Source organism: Nylanderia fulva, unplaced genomic scaffold, assembly GCF_048542155.1.
Source record: "Nylanderia fulva isolate GAGA-0341 unplaced genomic scaffold, ASM4854215v1 Scaffold36, whole genome shotgun sequence".
Classification (NCBI taxonomy): domain Eukaryota; kingdom Metazoa; phylum Arthropoda; class Insecta; order Hymenoptera; family Formicidae; genus Nylanderia; species Nylanderia fulva.
The window spans coordinates 490,024-516,602 of NW_028190433.1; the positions used below are offsets into that span (position 1 = coordinate 490,024).

The following is a 26,579-nucleotide window of genomic DNA, read 5'->3' on the forward strand; positions in this document are numbered from 1 at the left end:
AACGGGGTGGAACGGGGGAGACCTCGGGAAGGGGAGGGAGGGATGACCCCCGCGCGCGCGACGTGACGTGACGTCACGAGGATCGAATCAATATCACACCACCCAACCGGGGGTGCTCTCCCTCCGTCGACGTCGACGACGGAGTCCTCGCGCGAGACGGCAGACGGTCGACCGCCTCAGTACGAGGTAGCCTCCGCGACTGCTCGGGACGACGACGACGGCGAAGCCGGGACCGTGAATTTTCATCGATGTGAACAATTCGATCAATCAGTCCCGTCTTTGTTTCGCCGGTTCCACACTCCACTTGGCTCTTCGCCGATCGCCGGTCCCGCACGTACTATGAGGTAGTCGCGGTCGCTACTTTTTTGGGCTCCCGTAGGGATTGGGAGAGCTGTCAGGAAGGACGCGAGGAACTCGTGAGTATACCTTGTACTATTTCGGGGTTTTATTCTAAAGCGGTGGATCGCGGTGGAAATTGTTGAAATTCATTCCTCGCGTTTTGCATGTAGAAAAGTTGTCCGTGCATTTCGTTCCTGTTATAGCTGTGCGAAACAATTTTATTTCGATCGACGACCAACGTTATAAAGTGATTATCGACCAGCTTTAGAATACATACTCGCGCTAAAATAATTTATATAAATCTATAAATAAAAATCAAAGTGTACGGGTGTATGTATTTTTGCACGGATATAAAATCATGTGAATAGAGCAGTACTCGCGGAACCAACTTTACCGTCTATCATTATTTTTATGAAATAATATATTCTCTATATTTTTCTTATAATATATATATATATATACTTTTTTTTATAGCAGTCTTACATTGATAAGCTAAAGCTAAATTTTTAATGATAAATTATAAGCATTCGCAGATCAAGTACGTGACCGATTAAATTTCTAGAACTATATAATCGACCCTAAAATCTATAAAAAGAAAAAAAAATTTGTTAGAATGAGTTTAAAAATATTATTTTTAAGAGAGAAAAGAATTTATATTAAAAGTGCATTGTATTATGGAAAGTGCATACATATATTGCAAAATCTGAAGGAAGTTTCATTTACTAATTAATAAAGATAAAATTAACAAACGATTGATAATAGACAGGTATTTGAAAAAAACTGCAATCTTCTATTTTCTACCCCAAAGTTTTTTCTATATAAAAAGAATTGATATTTCCTCAATAAAAAAATATCGACATTTTTTTCGCAATTTGCAAGTTTCCAAGAATATAAGTTTCATGGTTGATTAGTTGAAAGTACTTAGCGATGATAAAACAATTTCTACGGTCGATTTGGTATTAAGCGACCTTGATACAAACTTCGCTTTGAGGGTGTAATTGAAATATTACGCGAATCCTTTTAGTCTTAGTACGAAGGGGACTCCTCTTGCTAACTTTTCTCGTTCGTGTCGAAGATCCATAACGCGATTCCTCGTTGTTCCAGGTGAAGGACCGTGCTGATCCCCGTGATCGGTCCCGGTGCCGTGGGCGCAGGAGGAAGACGTGGTGGGAGGGTGGAACGAAGAAACCAGGCAGACAGGGAAGCAGCGGGCTCGGTGAGTTGGGTGAAAATCGATGGCCATCAGCGCCCATGGGCGGCCTCGCGTTTAGGACAAGGAATAGCCCCTCCCAGAAGACCTCGCTCCGGTGGGGTGACTGCTGTCCCCCGAACCCTAACCCAGCGTCGTCGTCGGCCGCCTGGAAGCACCGTCATCAGGACATGCCACCGGTGCCCGTGTGAGGCTGCCCCCCGCTGTTGCGTGATTGTACCTCGCGGGGATTTCAAAGGTACACACACTCTCAAAGTTCTTCGATAATATTCGGAAGCTTAGATCCTGGAAAAGGAATTTATTTTTATCTCGCGAAAAGAATTTTAGAGCAGATACTTTGCCGAGTCTCTTCCTTCGATCTTAACACATTTTTGACATTTCCATTTTATTGGTAAAATCGTTTCGCAGATCCAAGCTTTTAATCATTACTCAAATAGCACCAAGTCCAAAATTGGCGCATAAGATGCTGGACAAGGAATTTATTTTTATCTCGCGAAAAGAATTTTAGAGCAGATACTTTGCCGAGTCTCTTCCTTCGATCTTAACACATTTTCCTCTTTTGACATTTCCATTTTATTGGTAAAATCGTTTCGCAGATCCAAGCTTTCAATCATTACTCAGATAGCGCCAAGTCCAAAATTGGCGCATAAGATGTCATTAAGAAATCTTAACAAGACAATTGCCAGTTTGGTCGACTTTTACCATTGAGGAAAGATTTTTATTAATTATTACTGGCGAACCTTAAGGATTATTATCTGTTAACAAGACAGCTTTATAAGAAATCTTATGATGTCCAAAAGACACATCTTAAAGATATCTTAAGCGCCGATTTTGGATTTGATGCTGCATGGGTACCCTCATACCTATCTTAGAACACGTATGATTCGATAAGTTGCAATTTTTTGTGCAAATTAAAAAATGTTTTTTTGAAAGAAACGGGTCGCAGTTTTTTCTATTATACGTCTCTGCGTAAATGTGTATCCGTATTTAATCAAAGCTGCGCCTTTTTGAAGCCGAGCCGCGCGACGCCTCGGGTAGACCGCGCCTAACAGGATTAGAGGGTGAACTCGCTCGAGCGATTTAAATGCCCCTCGGGTAGAACCATAATATTTGCGCTTAGCTGCACTTGTTGGGCGCGAGCGTGACGGCCACGGCGTTAATCAAGCGGAAAACTTTAATACATTCTATGCGAAATTGATACAAGTTCTTTGTAAAACCCACGCTGAAGCTTTTACATCTGCGATGATATAAACCGTCGTCGGATGCTAAAGGAAGAGTATCTGTTTGCCTTTATATATATTTTTTTTTCGTTTAACAGTCAAGAACAACATTGCACTGTGAACACGATGCAAAAGGTCACGATGCAAAAGGTTAATTCTTATTAAGTAATTTTGCGCATAAAATTATAATATCACAAGTTAATTCAAAGACAAAGTTTATTAAATAATAGGTTTAATTTTAGAAATCATAATTTTCTATAAATAATAATAATATAATAATTTTATAAAAAACTCCATCTTCATCTCGACTAAGAGCCAAACGCGATGTTATTGCGACAAATTAATATTTAGAAATTTTTGGAAACTGAGGAATTTGAATCCTATGGCTCTTAGTCGAGATGAAGATGGAGTTTTTTAAAAAATAGGAGAGCTGACTGACAAATATTCTTATTAATAATAATTTTATATTCATATTTTTAATAATATAATAATTTAGAAAAGGAAAAATATAATTTTTATTTTCGCGATATCTTTTTTTAGCTTATCACAGTATTAACTATAATACTTTCAAATTATAACATGTATGTTTTCGAAGTGTGATGAGTGTGTTATTAATATTTTTCATATTTCGTCAATATTTTTTTATTAAAATATTGATCAGATAGGCATTCAAAAACTTTCTCGAATTTTTTCTACCAAAAAAATTTCCCGAAAGTGAATCATTTTTCTAAAATTGTGTGAATTCAGATATCCGGACGATCCTAAAGGGGATCGACCGCCGAATTTCTCAGACCTACGTCTCCGTCATCTCGAGCTCGCGCCGGTTGACCTCTACTCCCCGAAGATGATTAACATCGCTGGGGTGGTCTCGATCGTTCTCTTTTATCTGCTGATCCTGGGCGTGGGAATATGGGCGGCCAGGAAGAAGGAGGCGGGCAACGACTCCGAGGAGGAGGTCATGTTAGCCGGTCGCTCGATCGGGCTCTTCGTCGGGATATTCACGATGACGGCGACCTGGGTCGGCGGTGGTTACATCAACGGCACCGCCGAGGCGATCTACACGAGGGGCCTAGTTTGGTGTCAGGCGCCCTTCGGATACGCCCTCAGTCTCGTTTTCGGTGAGTTCAAAATGCACGACATTGTTTTTAAACATTATTGTATTTTTTTTAATTTTTTCGCGAGAAATTAATGCAAAAAAAAATATATATATATATATATATATGTATAACTTCAAACGTCAAAAACACATCTTTTCCAATACACGTATAAAAATGTCATGTATATTAATTTATGCATTTTTCTTAAATTACAACCTTCTTGACGTGCAAATTTTTTGCTTTGCTAACTTATCGTGTAATGTCAAAGTTAGGAAACTGGTAAAAATACATTAATAATAGCATTGTCAGCGTAGAAACGAAACTTCTTTTTACAATGTGCTGTATAAGCCTGTCTTAATCAGCCGGGTGGAGTTTACAAACGCAAGCTCAAACGCAAAGACCGACGAAAGAACGATCGAGAGGGATTGTCGATCGATGGCACGGCTTTCTTTATACGACGTTAGGCAGAATTGCTTATGGTCAAGCGTCACCAGTTACGACAATAGAATTCCTGTAATATAACAGACAGCCAGCGGAGTGTTTGCTATCGGCACTCTTGAACATATAAAAGCAATAACTTTGTTACCAATGTCTCGCGCGAAGCCGAACGACCTCGACAAAGAATAAATGCGACTATAAGTCGTCCATTGAAGCGTGGCTTCGCCGTATCTATACATCTATGAATGATCATCGAGTAAAACATTGAGAAAAAAATTTGTAAATACATTTTTTCAAAGTACAGATTTCAGGTTTTAAAAATCTCATTTGTCAAATTTTCATTTACTTTCTTTCCGCTTTTCTGCAAGCAGGAGAATTAAAAAATTAATCTTCCGTTTTTATTTATAATGCTTTAAATTTAATTTTTCTTTTAATTTAGCGTACATTTCTTCTTTTGTAAAATTTAATTGAAAAACTAATATAGTAATGTATAGATTATTATAGGACGATTAAAAAGAATTGTCAACGGGATTGATTGCACGTCAGACTTTTGCGATATCATATCGTGAGCGATTTTTTATTATTTAGAGAGCGAAACATTTTTCTTCGTGTGTGTAAACCATTTATAGAGAACGAATCGAATTCACGTACAAAAGTCATGGTCTCGCATTAAGAATAAATTGCTTCACAAATGCACTTGACACGATTGTTAAAGATCATTGAAGCTAATAAAGAATTTATAAAGCACTAAATAAATTAAAGTAAAGGAAAGACTAATGAAAAGAGAGAAAATATCCTTTAATGTAATTCAAATATATTCTTTTCAAACAAATAGGTAGTCGCCCATTAGACAAAAATTTTTAATTAAAATGTAAATAACTCTTATAGAACTTTCTTATTTCTTTAACGAGCGAGAATATTAAAATATTCGTAAATGAGTTTCTTGTTTATTTCGTTCTTCCATTCACCCGAAATTCTCCGAAACATCCTCTAATAAAATTAATCGGAATTGCGTCAGAGATTCGTTCTCAATGATTCGGACGACTCTGTCGCAGGTGGTATTTTCTTCGCGAACAAGATGCGACAGCAGGGGTACGTCACGATGCTGGATCCGCTTCAAGACGCGTTTGGGGAGCGGATGGGAGGCCTCCTCTTTCTACCTGCCCTTTGCGGCGAGGTCTTCTGGGCGGCGGGCATTCTCGCGGCCCTGGGTGCCACGTTGGCGGTCATCATCGACATGGACCAGGGTGCCTCCGTCATCCTGAGCGCTTGCATCGCGGTTTTCTACACCCTCTTCGGCGGTCTCTACTCTGTCGCCTACACCGACGTCATTCAACTCTTTTGCATATTCATCGGTCTGGTAAGCGATCGTTATTTCTTACGTGTAACTTTGATATTTCGATCTCTCTCGACATTAATATTCATTTTATTTGTTTCATTAATATATATTTTTTTTTTTAAACAAACTTGACAATTGTTTAAATGCACAATGAAAAGAATCATATACGTATTTCGTACTTTTATAAAATATTTCGTCGAGAAAAAATGTATTAAAAATTTTATTAAAAAATCATACTTCGTTGTTATCACTGAGCTCGATGTCTTTTTTTACATTTCGCAAGTAGAGCAAAATTCCGATAAATTTAACCGTACTGTGTTTGATCTCGTGCAATGGACTCGGTTGAACGAGTCTCCGGTACAATACGAGCTGATCGATATCGTGGCCCCGCTACTGCGAGCGTTTATATTACCAAATTTATACTCGGTGACGTATAAGCAGTGACCCACTTCCCGTTAAGAATGTTATCGAGCTATTATTTCTACGAGACTATGTTGAGGAGACTTCCGTTACAATGGCGAACTTTAACACTCTGCAAACTCAAAGGTCTTATTATTCTAGATATGTCAATTAAAATTGTAAAAGGAAAAATGAATGTTTTTATGTTTATATGTTTTGAAATTAATTAACAAATACTAAATTTGTGGTTGAATTTTCATTTTAAGTATTAAAATATGTAGATGATTTGCGTTTTCCAATTATAAACTGATTTTTATAATTTAGTTAATTATTAACTCGTTTTATGCATTTATGATATTTTCATTTTGAGCTTTGCGCAACTTCTCTTTCTGAATACAAACTCGTCCTTCCATCACGAGACCGACATCCATTAACTGTGATTAATTGCGCGATAATATCAGACCTTTCAAAGATAATCTTGGTACCGAAATAGATGCTCTATCTAGAAAAAGAATCTGAATGGCTTGCATCAACCAGTCACAAATTAAAGTTAATATTTTCTTATTAAAATCATACATGAAACGAATTTTTAAGACACATATATTTTATTTTTATTACTATAATTATTTTCTCTCTAGTTTATACATAATACAAAAATTCTAGATGCTACGATATTTTCACGATAGAATTAATTTTCTATTATAATGAATGCTTCTTTATTTCTTATTATAATTTTAATTATTGTGAAGCACATAATTTCATTTTACTTACATTAAAATAACATGTGTGCGAGTAAATATCTTTTACAAAAAAGAAAGAAAATAATTTCGTACTTTTTTTAAAGATCAACATTCTTTAATCTTGTAAAAAAGGTCACTACTTACGACATCGATATAGATATCAATCTTTGTACGCAATCTTATAAAAGGCAGCGCAATGTTATCTTTCTGTTGACAGTGGATGTGTATCCCGTTTGCTTGGGCGAATCCGAAGGTACAGTCCCTCAGTTCCATGGACGTTGATTGGATCGGCAAAGTGGAGCCCAAGGAGTACTGGTCTTATTTGGATTACGGTTTACTTTTGATATTCGGCGGTATACCTTGGCAAGTGTACTTCCAACGCGTTCTCTCCTCGAAAACCGCGGGTAGAGCTCAAATATTGAGTTACGTCGCTGCTGCGGGCTGCATCCTCATGGCAATTCCTCCCGTTCTCATTGGAGCGATCGCCAAAGCAACTCGTAAGTACCATACATTTAATTGCCAATTAGTTAATTGAAGCGACAGACTGATATTAATTTGGCAAGCCGTCACATTTCTCTTTGAAAAAAAAAAAAAAATACTTTCGCTGCGTCACACATATTCCTTCTTAAAATTTATTTAAAAAATTCTCGAATTCATTTAAATTTTATTTTAAACATTCTCCCGCGCTTCTATTTTGTACATTATTTTTATATAAATAAAATCTGCGAACATTTAAAGCAGCATTTTTTTATTTCTCTGCGGGAAGAAAAGAGAACCGTCTTGACGGTCCGACAACGAGAGAAAAGCTCAATTTAGGCATATTAATAATAAAACGAGAGGCTTCTTTCGCTCTTCGTCTCCGAGAGCTCGTCACCGTCTCGTTCAAGGGTGCAGTAACGCGTCCCCTTCGCGAGGCTCCGGCACGAGAGGCTCGAATTAGAGACCTGGGGGCTGCCCTGTTTGTCTCTCTCTCCCACGCTCTCTCCTCTTCGCATTCGAAGGCTACTTGACATTTGGTGGCGCGACAAAGAGAGAACTGCTGGTATTTACAAGCGGCGCGGTGGCGAGTGAGGAAAGGGGGTCGAAAAATGGGGGTCGCGGATGGTCGAGGGGTGTCCCGGGTGCCCCGCGGCGTGTACAATAGCGTGGGACCTCGCCATGTGACGTTACCTACCCCGAGGGCGAGGGTCGTAATGCGACTCGTCCGCTACAACGCAAACGCGCGGCTACGTCGCCGGAACTAATTCGGTATCCTGCATTGGTATGTTGCGGAAGGATCACAGATGTCTGGGGTGAGAAGAAGGAGATACATAGATGTATGGGAGAGAGAGAGAGAGAATGCGATTATCGTGGGCGTGACGGTAAACAAAAAATTTAGATGGATGGAACAAGTATAATGTGATGGGAGTGAACTATTACGCTCTCCTTTGCCCTTTAGATGGCTATATTTTAACAAAATATTAACCGGTATATGTATACAGTAGCTATATCAAATACAGTTCTTCGTTGATATATGGAAGGATGCCAAGCACGTAGGCGGATGGAAACGAGAAATGAAGAAATAAAAAATTAAATTAAATTCGGAAACGCGAGCTTGAACAAAAATAAAGATAGCTGACACAAGCAGTGATGGGGATTGAATTTTAACAGGACTCCTCTAATAATAAATCAAAGTAAATTTTTATTTAAAAGAGACTATGTATGATTTTATGTATGTAAAAGGTAGACAATCTTTTATCTCGCAATTAAATTTGAATTCTCTGAATGCCTTTCTTTTAATATTTGACATATGTAAAATCATAACGAGAAGACATTCGTGTTTTGAATTTTGCAGATTTGTCGGCACAGAAACGCACAATTTTTGTGTTGCAGCTTGGAACGAGACGGGTTATACTGGTCCTTATCCTTTCACGGAGGCGGAGACCAGCATGATTCTGCCGCTGGTCCTGCAACATCTGACACCGGACTTCGTCTCCTTCTTCGGATTAGGAGCGGTATCGGCGGCGGTGATGTCTTCTGCGGACAGCAGCATCCTCTCTGCTAGTTCGATGTTTGCTAGAAACATTTACAAATTGATCTTCCGTCAGCGGGTAAGTTTTTCATCCCCGTTATTCTTTCCCTATATATCTTCATCTTGCTTGCATTCATACGCACGCCGAAACCTCTTGACACGAGTATTGTGTCGAAGCATATTTCTTCGACGTGTCTTATTTGTATAAAACAAGACTTTATAACGAGCTCCTTGTAAAGTCTCCATGCTGTCATGAATATCCTGATGCAAATTAATTCTTGATAATCACCCTGTTTTCGCTTTCCTCGTACTTGATTTTTTTATGCCAATTTATATATTTAACTCTTTTTGACTATTTATAAAAAAAAAAAAAAAACAAAAAAAAAAACAGTTTTTCAAAGTTGAAATATTTTTTATCAATCGCAAAAGCACAGAATCTCGTATCTTTTTAATCTTTTGCCAGTAGGAACAAGTTGCTGCATATATGATTTATCATATGTTCGAATTGCATGAATCGCACATTTATATGTCTCGCATCACCGCTCTATCACGTTTGGTTTTGATTGAAAACAAATGTTATTACGCGAGCGTATATATCGCTATCGCGTATATTTGCGAAATCCAATGCACGACGCACAAATAAGCGAGCTCCACGGAATGTTCCTCCCGTTATTCGTTGATCGGCGACGACGACGGTAAACTGACCCACGCCACGGCGGGATTCGCGACCTCCTGTGCAGGCGTCGGAGATGGAGATCATCTGGGTGATGCGGGTTGGGATCGGCGTGGTCGGCGTGCTGAGCACCGTGATGGCACTGACGATACCCTCGATCTACGGCCTCTGGTCGATGTGCTCGGACCTGGTCTACGTGATCCTGTTCCCGCAGCTGCTGATGGTGGTGCACTTCAAGGACTACTGCAACACCTACGGCAGCCTGTCGGCGTACATAATCGCCTTCCTGGTACGCATCAGCGGCGGCGAGCCGATAATGGGTCTGCCGGCGCTGATCCACTATCCGGGATACGACAAGGAGTCGTCGACGCAGATGTTCCCCTTCAGAACGATGGCGATGCTGCTGTCGCTGATAACGTTGGTGGGTGTGTCGTACGGCACGCAGTTCGCCTTCCTGACCGGTCGACTCGCGCCGGGCTACGACGTCTTTAGATGCGTGGTGAACATCCCGGAGGACGTCGAGCGGGTGGGTCCGGACCCGGCCGAGGGCGAACAGATGGCCGTCCTAGCTGCGGGCGTCGGCAGGCTCTACGGCAGCAAGGACGAATCGAACGGCCGAGTGAATCCTGCGCTCGAGCCGGACTACGACATGGATCCGGGATGTACGATGATCGGCGGTGCGTCGGATGACGACGTCGTCGGCGGCGGCGGCGGCGGCACCGGGGACACCTGGTGCGCGCCTCGCCAGCCGCAATCCAGCACCGCGTTCTAAGTCCTGGTTCCGTGATCGGATGCTGTGACCAACAATAAGTGCGGCGGTGCGTGGTTCCTCTTTCCCACAGCTTCCCCGATTCTTTTCTCTATACTTTCGACGCGGTTCGTTTGGCTTCTCTTATTATCACACGTCGATTTATCGATATTTATTTATATTTTTATTTTTATTCAATGCTCCGTTTGTGGAAATATTTATCTCCGTCTGAAAATTACACGGGTTTTCAAACGCTTCGTTCGTTAAAATATTCAGTTGCCAAAGATTTTATCGAAGAATTATCTTCGCCTGGAAGAAATTCTGCTCTCGCGCTGGATAAGACTTAAATGTTAAAACATCTTCTTTTCTACTTCCCTAACAGCAAAAATGTTCGAAAGATATTCAGAGAATATCCATAGAATATTGCAACATTCTATGGATATTCTCTGAAAATCTTTCGAACATTTCTGCTATTAGGGTTTCGTTAACGTATAACGCGTTTCCTTCGTACGGCGCGGTTGATTTTACTTTTCTTATTATTACAGATAATTTAATCGATATTTATTTATATTTATATTTTTATTAAATGCTTTGTTTCAAAAATTTATCCATCTAAAAATTACACGGATTTTCAAATGCTTTATTCGTTAAAATATTCAGTTGCCAAAGATATTTATCGAAGAATTACTTCGCCTGGAAGAAATTCTGCTCTCGCGCTGGATAAGACTTAAATGTTAAAACATCTTCTTTTCTACTTATTTCGTTAACGTATAACGCGTTTCCTTCGTACGGCGCGGTTGATTTTACTTTTCTGATTATTACAGATAAATTAATCGATATTTATTTATATTTATATTTTTATTAAATGCTCCGTTTCAAAAAAATTTATCCATCTAAAAATTACACGAGGTTTCAAATGCTTTATTCGTTAAAATATTCAGTTGCCAAAGATATTATCGAATAATTACTTCGTCCGAAAGACATTCTAACATCCAATTCATTTCCGCACGCATTCCTTTGCATCTTGAAACGTAATTTACTGACGCGACGCATAATTGTACATCCAAGTAACATTGCTTTCTCTAATAACGCGTCTCCGAGAATTACGAAGATAATTGTCCCGATTATCGTTAGATGTTCGAAATTGTCTATGTGACAAAGTGTCGCTTCGGGGTCATTTCCAGTGTTAATCGACTTTCGGACTTTCCCGGCCAGTTACTCAAACTTATAATGTTTCACACACACACACACACACACGTATAATTTTGCTTTTTCCTTTTCCTACCCACCCTGTACGACGACGAAGCTCCGAGATGAGCCAACAAATGCGGTGGCCTGCGGTAAGTTTGACACGAAGTTTCTTTCGCGTGTGTGTAAGTATGCGTCGTGTCTGTGACTGAATACGTGTGCGCGTGTATGCGATCGAGTGTCTGCGTTCGAGTATGCATGTTTGCACGCTGCTGGTGCCCGTGTAACGATCTGTACCTGCCCGCGTTCGCTCGCGTTCGTGTTTCCGTGTCGCTGCTCAGAAGAGAGAGAAGACAAAGATAGACGGAGAATAAAAGGGTAAAAGAGTGACCGGAAAAGTACGCGCGAGCGACAAGGGGATAAGTAAAGCGTTTCCGAACCGGAAGTCGGAGCTTCGGACGTACTCGGGTTTGGGCGTCCCTATACCCCGCACCGCCAATTAGGCCTAGTGATTTCCTTGTTTTCTTTTTGGAGAAGTATATATATATATATATATATATAAAATAGATAAAAAAAAAATATATATATATATATATATATGCAGATAATATATACACACAAAGAAATATATATATATATAACAATAAAATATTAAATTTCGTTCGCCAGGAATGAAATACTAAGGTAGTAGATATTAAACTGACTACACTGGCTATCTATTAGATTTGTTAAACTATATTTATTGACGTTTCGACCATACGGGCTGTGGTCCTTTTCAAAATTACAATAGAAGCATTAATGAGTTACTGCATATCGTTATTGACATTTAAAAGTACGCTCCGGTGAGACTTAACTTAAGATCGGATGGTAAATTAACTGCGTTTCACTTGTGTCATCTTGCCACGACTGAACACACTGTACTGCGTGTTCAGTCGTGGCAAGATGACACAAGTGAAACGCAGTTAATTTACCATCCGATCTTAAGTTAAGTCTCACCGGAGCGTACTTTTAAATGTCAATAACGATATGCAGTAACTCATTAATGCTTCTATTGTAATTTTGAAAAGGACCACAGCCCGTATGGTCGAAACGTCAATAAATATAGTTTAACAAATCTAATAGACAGCCAGTGTAGTCAGTTTAATATCTACTACCTTAATATATATATATATTTAGAGTTTAATAAAAAGCTGCTTGAGAGCGTCTCGCGAAGTGATGAGCGATCTGCCTGAAGGAAATCGCGAGAATCGCCAGGAATACTTTGTCGGAGCTGGATCGATCGCGCGGTTTGCTTTGTTAGAAATGAATTAAACCGAGCGGCCAATGCGTTCGTATAGAATTATATACGTATAAACGTATCGCGTACTTTCTCTCGATTTTGCGTGGTATAGAACGTACGAACGAGAAGGAGAATTTATCGTTAAAAGCGCGAGGTTAACTGCAATCTCTGACCCCTGCAGATAATGCAACTTCAATCTTCGCTTAATACGAAAAAAAATGAACTTTAGTAGGATTGAAACTTGGTAATCGACGTGTTTAAAAGTTGCGAGAGAGGTAAAAGAGTCGGGAAAGGGAATACGCGATACGTGGTGTGTTTTTTGATATCTCGCATATTTTTACTTCGCGAGTCTCGTGCTAAGTGCAACTGTCTGATTCTTATCAATTTAACTTATTATTTCAGGAAATTAATATATGTTTTTAAAGAAAAATACAAGATAATCAAACAGGTGCATTTAGCGTTAAAAACGTATGATAAAAGTATGATTCGAAAGAGTGAGAATGATTAATATTTATCGTCAAACTAATAGACAATTGTCATTTTATACAATGTGTCAAAATTTTGACAATTCTTCAATAATTATCGAGAATTGTCAAGTTTGAAATCAACACATTATCCCAAAAAAAATTTCATAATAATGGTTAAAAAAATATTAATATTATAAAATATCAGTTTTATTTTTTAACTGAAAATTTTTGTAAAAAAAATACTTCAATATCAGTATAATAATAATGTAAAATACTTAACTATTTCTCTTGGAATTAATATCCTTTGCGACAACTTTTGGATCATTTTTTCTCCTTATGGAGATTCAACAATAATCCGGACATCTTTTCCGTACTTGGCATAAATATCGATCGACCGGCGCTCCTTCGAGGCGTGTTAGAAAAAAAACTTCATCCAGTATGCCATCCTATCTCTCTCTCTCTCTCTCTTTCTCTCTCACTACAATTAGTTCGCGCTATAATTAGTTAATGTACGTTGTAATGTCGGCTGTTCATGTCGGTGTTAGGAGAAGAGCTAATGCGAAGCTTTTGTACTTGCAATCGATCGTTCTTCCCTCGCTTCGCTCAGTCGAACACACACATACATATATCCATTTACGTGCTAAAGTAACGGAAATACATATGCAAATGCATCGTTAGAACCGGGTGGCACCGGAGGATGAACCAGCTAAGCTAACAAGATGGCCGCTCGTCGTAGGATTTCCGGTTCCTTAACAAAGACTCACGCACGAGATCGATCCCATTTTATCGCGCGATCGTTTTTTAGAAAGAAATGATTATTAGCGATAGATTTTCTTCATGAGGAGAATTTTAATATTTTTTTATGCTGCGGATAAATATGATATTGATATGCAAAATAAGAGGAATCAATATCTCAAGTGTAGTTCGCGTAGAAAATTAATTCTATAGAACAATGGAATTTAATAAATTTTAGTCTCTAATAGATACTTGAAATTTTCATATTAAATATATTGAAATGTTTTCAATAATCAAAAGTTGATAGTTTGTGCGTATTTAGAAAATTTATTGTTATTATATTTCTGCATCGAAAACGCGATTCGCGAAACTTTATCAGGCAGATCGCTTGTAGCGCAAATCCGTTGTGTTTATCATATAGTATATAATATAAATGTATGATGTAATCAATGAGCAGTAAAATGCAGTAAAATAAGAGAGATGGATGATTTAGTGAACAATGAGAAAAACAGAAAGTTTAGAGACCACTCTGTCTCTCTCTATATATATATATACATACGTACACGTTATACACACACGAGAAGACTAAAAGAATCCATAGGTGTTAATATCGCAGGTACGAGTTATCGCCATCATTGTTAATTTTGAGGGGATCCGTTTGTTATGTCGTTCATATAATATATGAATATATATTATAGCTCTCGAGGATGCTACGCAATATATTGCGCATAAATTGCCTAGAAAAGATATAGAATATTACGCTCGTTATACCTGATTGCTCATGTATTCTATCATTATTTAACGCCAAAGGATGAGAACGTGGCGTTTCGAGATTGACATTTAAGAGGCGGAGATTTCAAATATAATTTTCAAGGAAAAATATAATAGGGGAAAAAATTAAGAGGAAAATGTGCGACACATAAAATAATTAAAAATAAATCCAAATATTTCTGAAAATATTGTTAGAACAAGCTGTAACACAGAACCGCCTAAATTTCATCAGTTCTCGTGCAACTTTGCCTCTGATCGGCGATTACATGCAATTAATTCGATTTTACAACATTACAAGCGCGTTTCGTCGCTTCTCGAATCTCGAATCTCGAAACGCGACGTTGCGTGTAACGACGGGATGAGATACTTTAGATAATTTCGTAGTCAGTAGAACAGTTTTGTACTCTTAGTTCCTACTCACCCGATGAATTGTGATAACAGCGTCTCTGACTTGGTAATTTTGCGCATGTAACATGATTAAGTTCAATCGTTACCTTATCGTTTAATCGTTTTTCCTCTCATGCATCGCCGCGTGAATAACGACAGATTCATTATTCGTGCTTGCAAATATCTGTAATTATCATTTTTTCCAGATAAGATGCATATAGGTATATATAAATATATATATATATATATATATATATATTAAATATATTTATATATATCGATTATTTATAATATAGAGCAGTGTGCGTGAGTCGAGTATATATTTTTCTAATTTGCAAAAACGTTTTTTTATTCTCTCGTTGGATCAGAATTTCTTGTTCGCTTGTTAAATTGCTCATATAAGACTCCACGTAAGACTTGCCTCCGTGTTAAAATTTTTAAATGTAATGCAAGATTGTTAATTCGTAGGAAAATAATATATAGAATCTCTTATATGTTTGAGACATCAGAATTTTAATATCGATACTATTAAACGATGTTGGATATGGAGGCGCATTTAAATAATTTAATATCGTATATGTGGAAGAAAGAAAGGGGGAGAAGCGACGTATTTGTAATTCAAATATCAAGAGTTACAGCAAACTTCTTTTATACTTCAACGAGTAACCGTAATCCGCATGTAAGGTAAAAGTCCCCCTTATGTGTAATTCTAAAAAAAAAATATTCTAAGTTATCCAAGATATGTACATACGTTATCTCTCTCTCCGTGTCTTTACTACTTTTATAAATTATTTATTTTCGGAAATATTTTGAGTGTTAGAACATGTTAACATCTTTCTTTTCACTTTTTGAAAGAAAACTGTTTACGATGACGTTTCTTCTTTTCGCGCACAAATGCGCCGCGTTTGTGGCGCCACGTCGTTCATTCATGCGCCAGTTCGTTCACGAGCTTCTCTTCCGCGGAATTATTCAATGGAAATCTTTATATGGATCCCCTGCAATTTGTCCGCTGCCTGTTCGTTTCTTGATGCGCGACGACGTATTATCCGCTCGGTAAATCTCTAAAGTGAAACTACGAGCGCGAAGATACTCTCGTTCGCGCGGAGAGAAACGACGGAGGATGCGACTTGGAATTGCAAAGTGGGAGATATATCCACGAACGAGTCCGAGGAGCTCGTCTTCGTGGTATGCCATGCATCTCCGTGCATTTCCGTTCGTTCGTCATTAAACTTGGCGGACTTTCACTCGAATATTAAAAACGATGACGAGTCTCGCTAGCCGGCTAAAGCTAATCGGAGACGCTCGTGGACAACGAAGGCTGCTCGTTGAGAAGAAGCCCGCGTCGCAATTATTATCCTTATTAGATTTCTGTCGAAGCTTAGGAAAGTATATCGCGGTGCAATGAACCGCGTTTATAAGACCCGTCTCGCACCGGAATGCGAAAGTATCACGAACGAAAGTATCGGGAATTATTTTTATACACAATGTTCACTTTCAGACTTTTAACGGTATCCCGAAGAGTGTATATATACAGTCGCGTTTCAGCAAGCCCGCAATCGTTTTCGAATCAACAAATTTATTATTCTTTTGTCTCCAATTCGATTTGAATGATTGGGAATAATAAGAACTTCGAAAGGGCTTGTTTTAATTTTATTGTGTGGACTCTAGATTTACATTTTTTCAACGCACATGGAATTTGCAGGCCTTGTATTCTCACATTCTTATAGCGTTGCCCAGAATTCTTGAATAATTTGGTTTTAGATTGCTGATCATAAATCGTTAAGGTGTAAAATTCTTTTGATTTCTTGAATTTTTTACATATCTTTCAAATATATTACATTTCAGTGTAATTATTGTAAATTTATCGCGTGATATTGACCTCGTTTTCAATCGAGCGTCATGATGAATTTTGTCTGTCTCAATTCATGTTTGGGCTTCGAGATTGATCGATACTCGAGCTCTCTTAAATAGATCTCATAATTTCTTTTCTACGAATTTAAGGATGAAGGAGAAGTCGCGTGTTAAAAGCGCGGGAAAAAAACTAATAGACGTTATAGCTTATGAGGCTACTCTCATAAGACGGCCACGTATCATCTACATATCAATCGACGTTGTAATCAGCGATGCAACGAGAAACCTATACATATCATAAAGTGTGCTCTATTGTATATTAGATAATTTAGTCGCAAAGAAAAGAGGAGATGCGCGTAATAAGATATATATATATATATATATATATATATATATATATATAATAATAATAATAATAATACTATGAGATATGTATATATAGAACATATATTCCCTTATTTGGGAGGCGTTTGTGTCGCTCTTGAAAATCGGGGCGAAAGGAAGAGGTGCTTGTGCTTCTTTTAAGTCACGAGTATCCTTTCTTCATTCTTGAATGCGCAGCTTTGAATGCAGCCGTTTATCCGACGAGAAGCGACGAGTTTTGGAAATCCTGTTAACACAAGTGTGTCGCAACGATTGGTATTCCAGATTATTTAAATCCAGCACTTTCCAAAATTCGAATCGCGAATTTAATATAAATGTCTAAAATATATACAAAGCTCAAAATTTTCTTCATTTTCTTTCATATACAGGACCCTCATGAGTAAAAATACGAATTACTTATACAAATATCGACATTTTTACTTAATTTATTCCAGCTGTTTGCAACGAAAAATCATTTTTATTTTAAATCCAATTAATCTGGAAAAATATTTGCGTATTTAGGGAATTTGTTATTCCCCTAGAGTGACGTCGATTCGTTGCAAAATAAAATCTCGCGAATCGATAGCCGACACTCTGTATCGCGTGGAAAGGAAAGGAAAAAGAAACGAAATGCGAAAGGCTGCGAGTCAATAGCTTGATAAGGATTAACGAGGACGATCTCTCCGACCGAACGGGAAATCGTCGATTACTTTACCGCTTAGAGACCAAACAAATGGCGTATATATACTTAATATTACTGCGTCCCAAACGCACGGGGTGACTACCTAACGTAGAGTATTTATTAATCATGTATAAAAAAAAGCAACCGACTTTTCCCTTCTCTCTCTCCTTCCCCATTTCCCGTCTTTTCCCTCTCCATCCTTTTATCCTTCTTGCCTGAAAGAGTATACTTATGTATATGTATTACAGAAGCGTTACTGTATTATATGACATTATACGTGTATAATTGACAAACGAAAAGAAATGTTGATTGTAAATGTTAAAAATAAACGGTGTACAAAAACGTCGGACGACTCTTATTTGGTGTGGTCAATTACGTCACGACGATTATGTTTCCATATAATCCCGATGAGACAAGTTAAAGTAGCTTGAAATAGCTTCATCTAGTACCGTGTGAACTTTTCCTTCTTCAAGCTCGAGCCAAGAATAAAGCTTATTTACTTTGAAGATTGTGGAGTAACAACGTTTCACAATGGCGTCTTAAAGGAATAATGTAAGAGCAGATGAAGTCAAGCCCTCGAGCATCGAATACTTAAAGAGAGAACTTGTTTATGATTTTAAATATGCAAATGAAGGATTAAGAACTTATATATAATAAAAAATAATTGTTGCTGACGAATAATAATTTGAAGAAACATGTTATGAAAATCTTCTCGACTGTGAATACCACCCCTTGTTAACCTTTGCATCCTTCAAAAGAGCGTGAACTCTGGTATTTGGAGGATCGAGAATTATTTCAGACGCTACGTTACGAAGGAATAAAATTTTAAAGAAGAACAAAAGGAAACAATTTGGAAGAATCTACAAGAATATCGGTTTGCATGAATTTTTGTTAATCGCAAAATAAGCACGCGCATATTATTATATAAAAAAATGATTTGGTTTAACAAAAATAATATTTGTTAATAAAATTAGTTCGATTTAATTTTGTTACGCATAGATTTACATTATTTTCATTGTTTTGCAATTATGATGTAATTTTTATTGATAAAAACCGGGAACAGAATCGATGAACCGCGATATGGACCATTCAGCGAGAAAGACCCGGAGCTCTCTCGGATTAATCTTTTAGCGTCTAGGAGCTTCACGACAGCCTTCCATCGTTTCACGTTTCGATTTCACGTAAACGATGTGGTCAAGAAACACGGGGGCACGACTCGCGTCGCAGTGGTCGCGGCGAAGCTCCCGATATCGATATGCACTTTTAGATTCTCGACGGCAGGAATAGAAAAAGAGCTCTTAGTTATTCATGCCTTCCCGCTATCCGAGCCGTGAGAATCGATAAATCGACCGTTTGCCCGTGTCGGCCGACTAACCTTATGTCGAGCTTCTTCGTCTCGTTGCTTGTCTTTATATAAGGAAAGGCCGAATTATCCTTGAGAGGATATTAATGATAATTAATCGAAAATTATGTAAATCATAAGTAGATTTTATTAGCTTTTATGGAAGATAAGATTGTGTAATTAAAGAAAAAAAGGAATGATTAAAACTCTCGAGTCTTTTGCTTTCTGATTTTAAAATATGGAACTAGATGTGGATTAATGGATAATACTTGTAACATAAAATGACAATTCTTTATGTTTGATCTACATTAAATGAGAGAAAGAGAGATGATCTTCCTGAAAGAATATTTATATATTAATTTTTCTTTATTCAATACAACGGAACGGAAATAACAACACGTCAATAACTCGATGATATTTCTTATCAGCTTACAGCGGCTTTATTATTAGTACAAAAAGCGTCTTTACAAAATAAATAAGTTACAGACTCCGAATATGGAAAATCGAGCTTTCGCCTTGTTTATTTATTTTATCCTCTTCTTCTCCGCTCCTGGCATATCTTTCGATCCGCGAACAGACGATTTTTTGGAAGCGTACTGAAGAGGTAACATAGCCATGTTTGAAAAAAAAAAAAAGAAAAAAGATCGATGCCTTATTCCTTCGGGTATTCGCAGGAACGCGCCTGCCGTGTCTGGGGTATCGGAATATTCTTTCGTTCGCAATTTTCCCGACCGAGAACCCATCGTTGCTGTTAAATCTTTTAGCACGAATTTCGCGATTTTACGACGACGCGACAAACCGTCTTCGCGCGCTTTCCTCGTCGGCCATCGGATAAAAATGTTACGGAAGACCTCGTCAGAATACATCTGTCAGAATATAAAATTGTCTCTCACGAATATATCGAGAACATATTCGATGATAACAACGGAGATGTCATCGGGCGTTGATCTCCTCTGTTATCTGCGACGTTATCAGCGCTCATGTCTAGGACATCTTCATATAGTGATTACACGAGAGCTACCTTTTAATTTAAATTGACCTCTCTCGGATCGACGCCCTGATATACACGGATCAATCGAACCGATGACTCGTGGACGTCCAATCCGGGAGAAACTTGAACGGAAGCCGACGCGATTGAGCACGGAGATCGTCTCGTCGAGATGAACACGTGTCTGGATTAGTACTGGTACCCTCCATTACTGGCATAACTCTGTCCGCCTCCGCCGCCGCCGCTGCCGCCGCCAAAGCTGGGTGCACCATAGCTCGATGATGGCCTGCCGCCTCCGCCGCCTCCAGAGTAACCGCCAGAGCTGGGATAACGAGAGGAAATCGTAAGAAGAACGTTCGAGCGGCAAATGTTCCGAATCAACAATATATCTTAAGAGATCTTGGAATTAAATAAGAAATTTAACAAAAAATCAGAGCTACACCAAGAATAACACCATGTCTAAAAGTGACATCTTTAACCCTTAGTCCCGACTCATGGGTCGTTTGCGACCCAAACGAACAAGTGATTTTTCCTTAGGTACCTCCATTTCTTAATAACAAACTATATAAAAAAATAATTTTTATCGAAATATTATGATTGGGAGTTCAAGTTGAAGGTTGCAAGAAGCTCCATGAATTTCTTCAGATTTTTTAAAGCGTTTTTACTGATCCAAATAACGCAAAGACGCAAACGACCCATGAGTCGGGATTAAAGGGTTAAGTAGTCCTTAAGAAATCTTATGATATGATATCCAAAAACTGAATATATATTAAGCCAAAACTGATCTCGGTCAAGAATATATTTCCTTACCCTCCACCGAAACTGCCACCGCCGCTGGAGGGAGCGCCGTAAGACGAAGAGGGTCTTCCACCGCCGCCGCCGGAATATCCGCCGCCGCCACCTCCCGAAGGCGCGCCGTACGTGGAGGACGGGGCTCCGCCGCCGCCGCCGCCGGAATATCCACCGCCGCCACCACCAAATCCGCCGCCGCCGCCGCTGAATCCACCGCCGCCGCTATAGCCACCACCGCCGCCGCTAGAAGGTGCCCCATAACTCGAGGATGGGGGTGCTCCATAACTACTGGAAGGTCTGCCGCCGCCGCCGCCGCCTCCGCCTTGCGGTGCCCCATAACTTGAAGACGGGGGTGCTCCATAACTCGACGAAGGGGGTGCTCCATAGCTCGAAGAAGGTGCTCCGCCGCCGCCGCCGCCACCGGAAGGTGCACCGTACGTGGACGACGGTCTTCCACCACCGCCGGAAGAAGGTGCCCCGTAAGACGAGGAGAGTCTGCCACCACCGAAGCCGCCGCCGCCGCCGCCGAAGCCTCCACCACCTCCGCCGAATCCGCCGCCTCCACTGGAAGGCGCACCGTAGCTCGAGGACGGACGTCCTCCGGATGGCGCTCCGTAGCTGCTGGACGGAGGAGACGGGGCTCCGTAACTAGAGGATGGTGGTCTTCCTCCGCCACTAGGGGGTGCTCCATAACTGCTGGAAGGTGGTGCTCCATAACTGCTGGAGGGTGGTGCCCCGTAGCTGCTGGAAGGAGCTCCACCGCCGAAACCACCACCTCCGAAACCACCACCGCCGCCGCCGCCGTGGCCGCCGCCACCGCCGCCGCTGGACGGGGCCCCGTAGCTCGACGACGGGGGTGCGCCATAGCTGGAGGACGGCGAACCGCCGCCACTGGGGTATCCGCCACCGCCGCCGCCGCCGCCGCCACCGGAGTACCCGCCACCGCCGCCGCCACCGGAGTATCCGCCGCCGCCGCCACCCTGGCTGGGCGCCCCGTAGGTCGAGGAAGGTCGACCACCGGAATATCCGCCGCTGCCGCCACCGCCGCCGCCGAATCCGCCACCTCCGCCGAATCCGCCGCCGCCGCTCGAAGGCGCGCCGTAGCTTGACGATATTCCGCCGCCGCCGCCGCCGGAATAACCGCCGCCGCCGCCGCCGCTGCTGCCGCCGCCGCCGGAATAGCCGCCACCGCCACCCCCTAGATTAGGGGTGCCATAACTGGTGGAGGGTGGCAGGTAGTTGCCCGAAATTGGCGCTGAAAATAACACCGCATATCAAATTGACGTCTTAAAACATTTTTTTTTTTTAAATGGAAATAGGGAACTTAAATGATATATTTTATATCAAACAGTAATATCTGTCTTAATTAAAAATCCTATTACATTTTTTGAATGCTTCTACCGTGATTTGTCTAAGAAAGTTGTTTATTCGGTGATCATGCGCTTTCTTGGATTACACACATTCTTTACTTCTGACTGGTCTTACTTTCTTGCATTACTTGACTTTTTATTAAATCTGGTTTGTCTTGGCGAAATTATATACTATTATACTAATAAGAAATGTTTACTGTTTGCGGCGAAGTCATTAGCAATAGTAAATAATGAACTTCGACGGTAGTATTTACGTTGCTTCCTAGCAATCGAGAGCTAGATGAGTAGAAATTCGAAAACTTTTATTTTCTTTCTTTATTTTCATTTTTTATAGAGTTTAGAGAGATGTTTAAGTCTCTGACAGCGCGTAAAGTCGCCAAGTGGCAGCTTTTAAAAGATACAATAGCAAAGAATTGAAATTTATTCGACTCGTGTTTCCGAACGCGCGACATTACATGAGTCCCTCTCTCGTGTGAGTGAAAATTACGTTCACGTCGTATTCTGTAAGTCGACCTAGTGCAACTACGACGTAATTAGACCGTGACGATTTCTTATCTGAAACTTCATCCGCCACCTGCTTCACCTGAAGAGAGAGAGAGAGAGAGGGAAGAGCAATTACGTGTCAATTGAAACGCCAACGCAAAATTTTCACGATAATCGCACGCGTGGAATTTTTTACGCGCTTTAACACTGATTGAGTCACGCTCGCTTTCATCGCGCCTTGATGCACCGGAACGGCGCGTCCGATTGATTTATCGCGCAAACGTGACGCTTGAAGAAGCGATTTATCGCCGGTATATCGCATTTATACAGTTAGGATCGGCAGTCGTTGACCAAGACCCAATGTGTTAATTAATCCTTGACTAGCGATTCGCCATTCTCCTCTCTCCCTCTCTGTATTCTCAATCTATCTGTCTATTATACGAACGGAGCTTTTAATTCTGTCCGTTCAATCTCGCAATCCAAATTGGCTGCCGTCTCGATTTTAAGAGGAATGAATAATTCATATTAATGAAATCGGGTATAATGACGTGAGAATAACAACAGATGAAATAACGCTCGAACTTCAATTGCGATAGACAAAAATCGATGAAACGAAAAAACAGGGGAAAAACGCGGTATAAAATATTTTCCAAATAGGAAGTGAAAAAAATGTGGAAATAAAAAATAAAATAAAATGAAATAGAGTGAAATATAAAAGTGAGTCGTGTTAAAAGTCGACGCGTTTAATGGAACAACAATTTTTAGTTTCCAGCCGAGACACCTTTTTCCCATTAAACGACCGTATCTCGCGTACGATCGCAAAGTTCTGCAATAATTTGTAGCTTAAACAATGACTAAGCCTCCGAGTATGTGTATGTGTGCACATCTGACGTTTACATATGTTAACGAAATCGAGACAATCGCGGCGCATAAGAGTGTGCGGACGAAGTTTCGGCTTGCACGCTTTCAAACTAGAACTTACGTTAGATCACGAATGATAACGTCCTGATTTATACACCGATTCCACACGCTATGCGCAATTTACTAAAGATGCTGGCCGATAACTCACGTCACCCTAATGCCCGATTATTTCAGGCTTCGCGCGGTTTCTATTTTTTTTCGTGCGCCCCGATTTCACAAATTCGCCTGCGCGATTTGAAGGAAAAAGTATTCACTCGCGAGAAAAAGATGGAGCACGTAGAGTCGCTTAAATAATCGAAAGAAAGAGGAAGTTCGGAGAAATATTCTGAGAATAAATTATGATAATGTGTTTGATATAAAAAACATCTTGTTTGGATGGAGCGAGAGCGCCAATTATCGGTTATTGCTATATACTTATTTGATGGCGTGCGTTAGTGCGTGAAACTGCATGAATAAGTAGTACAGCCAACAAGAGTGTTTGAACCGGAGACTTATATCGACCCGAAACGCGATCGTGCTTTGCGAAACGTTCTAATTGGACTAATTAGAGTATCTATAAAGTAGCTAATAAGAAAATTAATAAGGGCGCTTGAAGAGCGTTGAAAGCAACATGAGAGATTTAATCGGGAAGATTTAAATAATTAGTAACATATTTTTTTTAAATCTTGATTGGACATTTCGTTATCTTGATATATGACAGCGTGATGAGTTAAACGTCGCGAATAATTTTGTGGAAAAAAATGATATTTTTACTAAAAATAATACCTTTAACTCATACACTTGAGATTCTAGTTTGGAGATTATAATTTTGATGAAATCTCTGATTTACCACGCTGATGAATGCTGATGATAAGTTAGCCGAGAGTGAAAACGGTCTTCAAATCGTCGCGCGATCTTCTTGTGCGATTTTCTCGCTTGTGCAAAAACAAAGGGGACAACTGTTAAGTTTAACCGCGGACTTTCTAATAAGTTCTCGTATATGTCAACTACAAATTAAAACATAATGTGACAGCGCTGATTAAAAATATTACGAGACAAGCCTATTCATATAACGCGCGCGTTAGTCGCAAAGTTAATGCACGATGCACTTCTCACAATACTGACCTTTACATTTTATTAAATTTTATTAAAACTATTACTCAAGCGGACGTAATAAATTCATTAGCACGATGTAATCTTAAAAAGGGAGAAAGAAAAATAATGTAATGCAAACTTGAATATATATTATAAAAGTATCCTTCAAAGTTGCTAGTGCAATTTATCTTTCGTATAATATAAAACGTCCAATTTCAAGACTAATTTTACTCTCGCGTTAAATTAATTCAATTAGCACAATTCCCATCTAATAATATGAAATATAAAACATTAATTGGAACGAGAAAATATCTCTGAAATCTCTCTCGATACAAAATTAATTCTAACTCAATGCCGCATCCATGTTTCACGTTATAGAAAGTTAACGTATTCTCCTTTTTATCTCGACATGACATCGAAATCCATCAGCTGCGATCTTTCGCGTTCCGCGTGTCACGATATGCGCTACTTTTTTTTTTTTTTTTAGAAAACTTCGTCCAAGTTCGCAAATTTTGAAAGTGACGGGGTGCAGGTTTGGGACTCAAAAAGGGTCTCCACTCGGAGCCTCCTCTTACCCTCGGCGTGGATGGGTCTCAGGAGCAGAGCCGTCGCTGCAAGCGCGGCTGCTGCCAAAGGGGCCCAGCTTCTCGCGGGCCTCATGGTCCCCGAACTCTCGTAGTTTTTGCCTCCGCGGAGTCACTCGTCGCGCCGAGTCACATGCACGAGTTTGCTTTCCTTCCTCGCTGTAGTCGTCCTTTTTTTTTTTTTTTTATCTCTTTCAATTACCGTCAGCTCGCGTATGTACGTGATAATATACGGGATAAACGAAAAGAAACAGATGCGAGATCGCGGCGGCTCGACGTGGCCTGCTCGACGCACCCGTGCGATTTCGTCTAACGTGCTTCAAACAGCGTGCATCTCGCTTATATAGTTGGCCGTCTTTCGGAGAAAGTCCTCGTCGCGCCGAGTGCAGAAGGATGCTACCGACCAGGTGAGACACCACGGGAAACAACGTGGGAGGCAGGTGAGCGAAGAGGGATGTCGGGAACAAAACATACCGCGTGTATAAGAATCGATCGAGGTGGGGATCGAAGGACCACAGAAGAATTGCTCTCCTCGATATAGGATGTATCGGGATCGTATATAGCTCGCTCTCGGGGTTGACCCTGGTCAGACGGCGCGTTAACGAGGCGGCCCTTTTTTTCCGTTCCGCGATGACGGACGGACGTTCTCCCGCGCGGCGGAGAATCTTTGCGCTCTCGTTGCGAGAGATGTTGGACGGCTGGCCTTGGCTGCTCGTCATCTGGCGATCATCTCCGATCGGCGAGAGTAATACAACATTCTCGAGCTGTCGTAAACCCGCGCGAGGGATCGATAGGAATTAAAATAAATATTCCATCAGAGAGACCGATATCGTGACTTTTTTTTTCGATCACGAAAAATTCGTGAAAAATCTAAAGTACAAGTAGAAAAAAGTGTGACGTATTCGGGATGTCTAGCGATCGGGGAAATCTGGAAAACCGGGTGTCATCAGGAAATTTAAATCTGGAATTGTCAGGAAATTTTATTATTTTTATCTGAATTTTTTCACATTATTCTACATTTGTCTCAATAATTTGAAATTTTTTATTACATAAATATAAACTTTTCCTTGACTTCCAGCACGCTAATT

At 40.0% G+C, this 26,579-nt stretch overlaps 2 protein-coding genes across 2 annotated transcripts; one reads left to right on the top strand and one right to left on the bottom strand.

Annotated features, from left to right (window-relative positions):
- The first annotated feature begins 129 nt into the window (after positions 1–129).
- On the top strand, positions 130–18,283 carry ChT (choline transporter). The gene is made up of 7 exons (XM_029317080.2): positions 130–416; positions 1,444–1,787; positions 3,517–3,887; positions 5,360–5,664; positions 7,000–7,279; positions 8,655–8,872; positions 9,534–18,283. Exons 3-7 carry the CDS (start codon positions 3,614–3,616, stop codon positions 10,236–10,238), a joined length of 1,782 nt encoding a protein of 593 aa, XP_029172913.1. The 5' UTR covers positions 130–416; positions 1,444–1,787; positions 3,517–3,613; the 3' UTR covers positions 10,239–18,283.
- A 1,411-nt stretch (positions 18,284–19,694) lies between these two features.
- Positions 19,695–26,451, bottom strand: LOC114941913 (uncharacterized). The gene is made up of 3 exons (XM_029317103.2): positions 25,483–26,451; positions 21,078–22,314; positions 19,695–20,589 (listed from the first exon to the last, which is right to left on the bottom strand). Exons 1-3 carry the CDS (start codon positions 25,565–25,567, stop codon positions 20,457–20,459), a joined length of 1,455 nt encoding a protein of 484 aa, XP_029172936.1. The 5' UTR covers positions 25,568–26,451; the 3' UTR covers positions 19,695–20,456.
- Between the last annotated feature and the right edge of the window lie 128 nt (positions 26,452–26,579).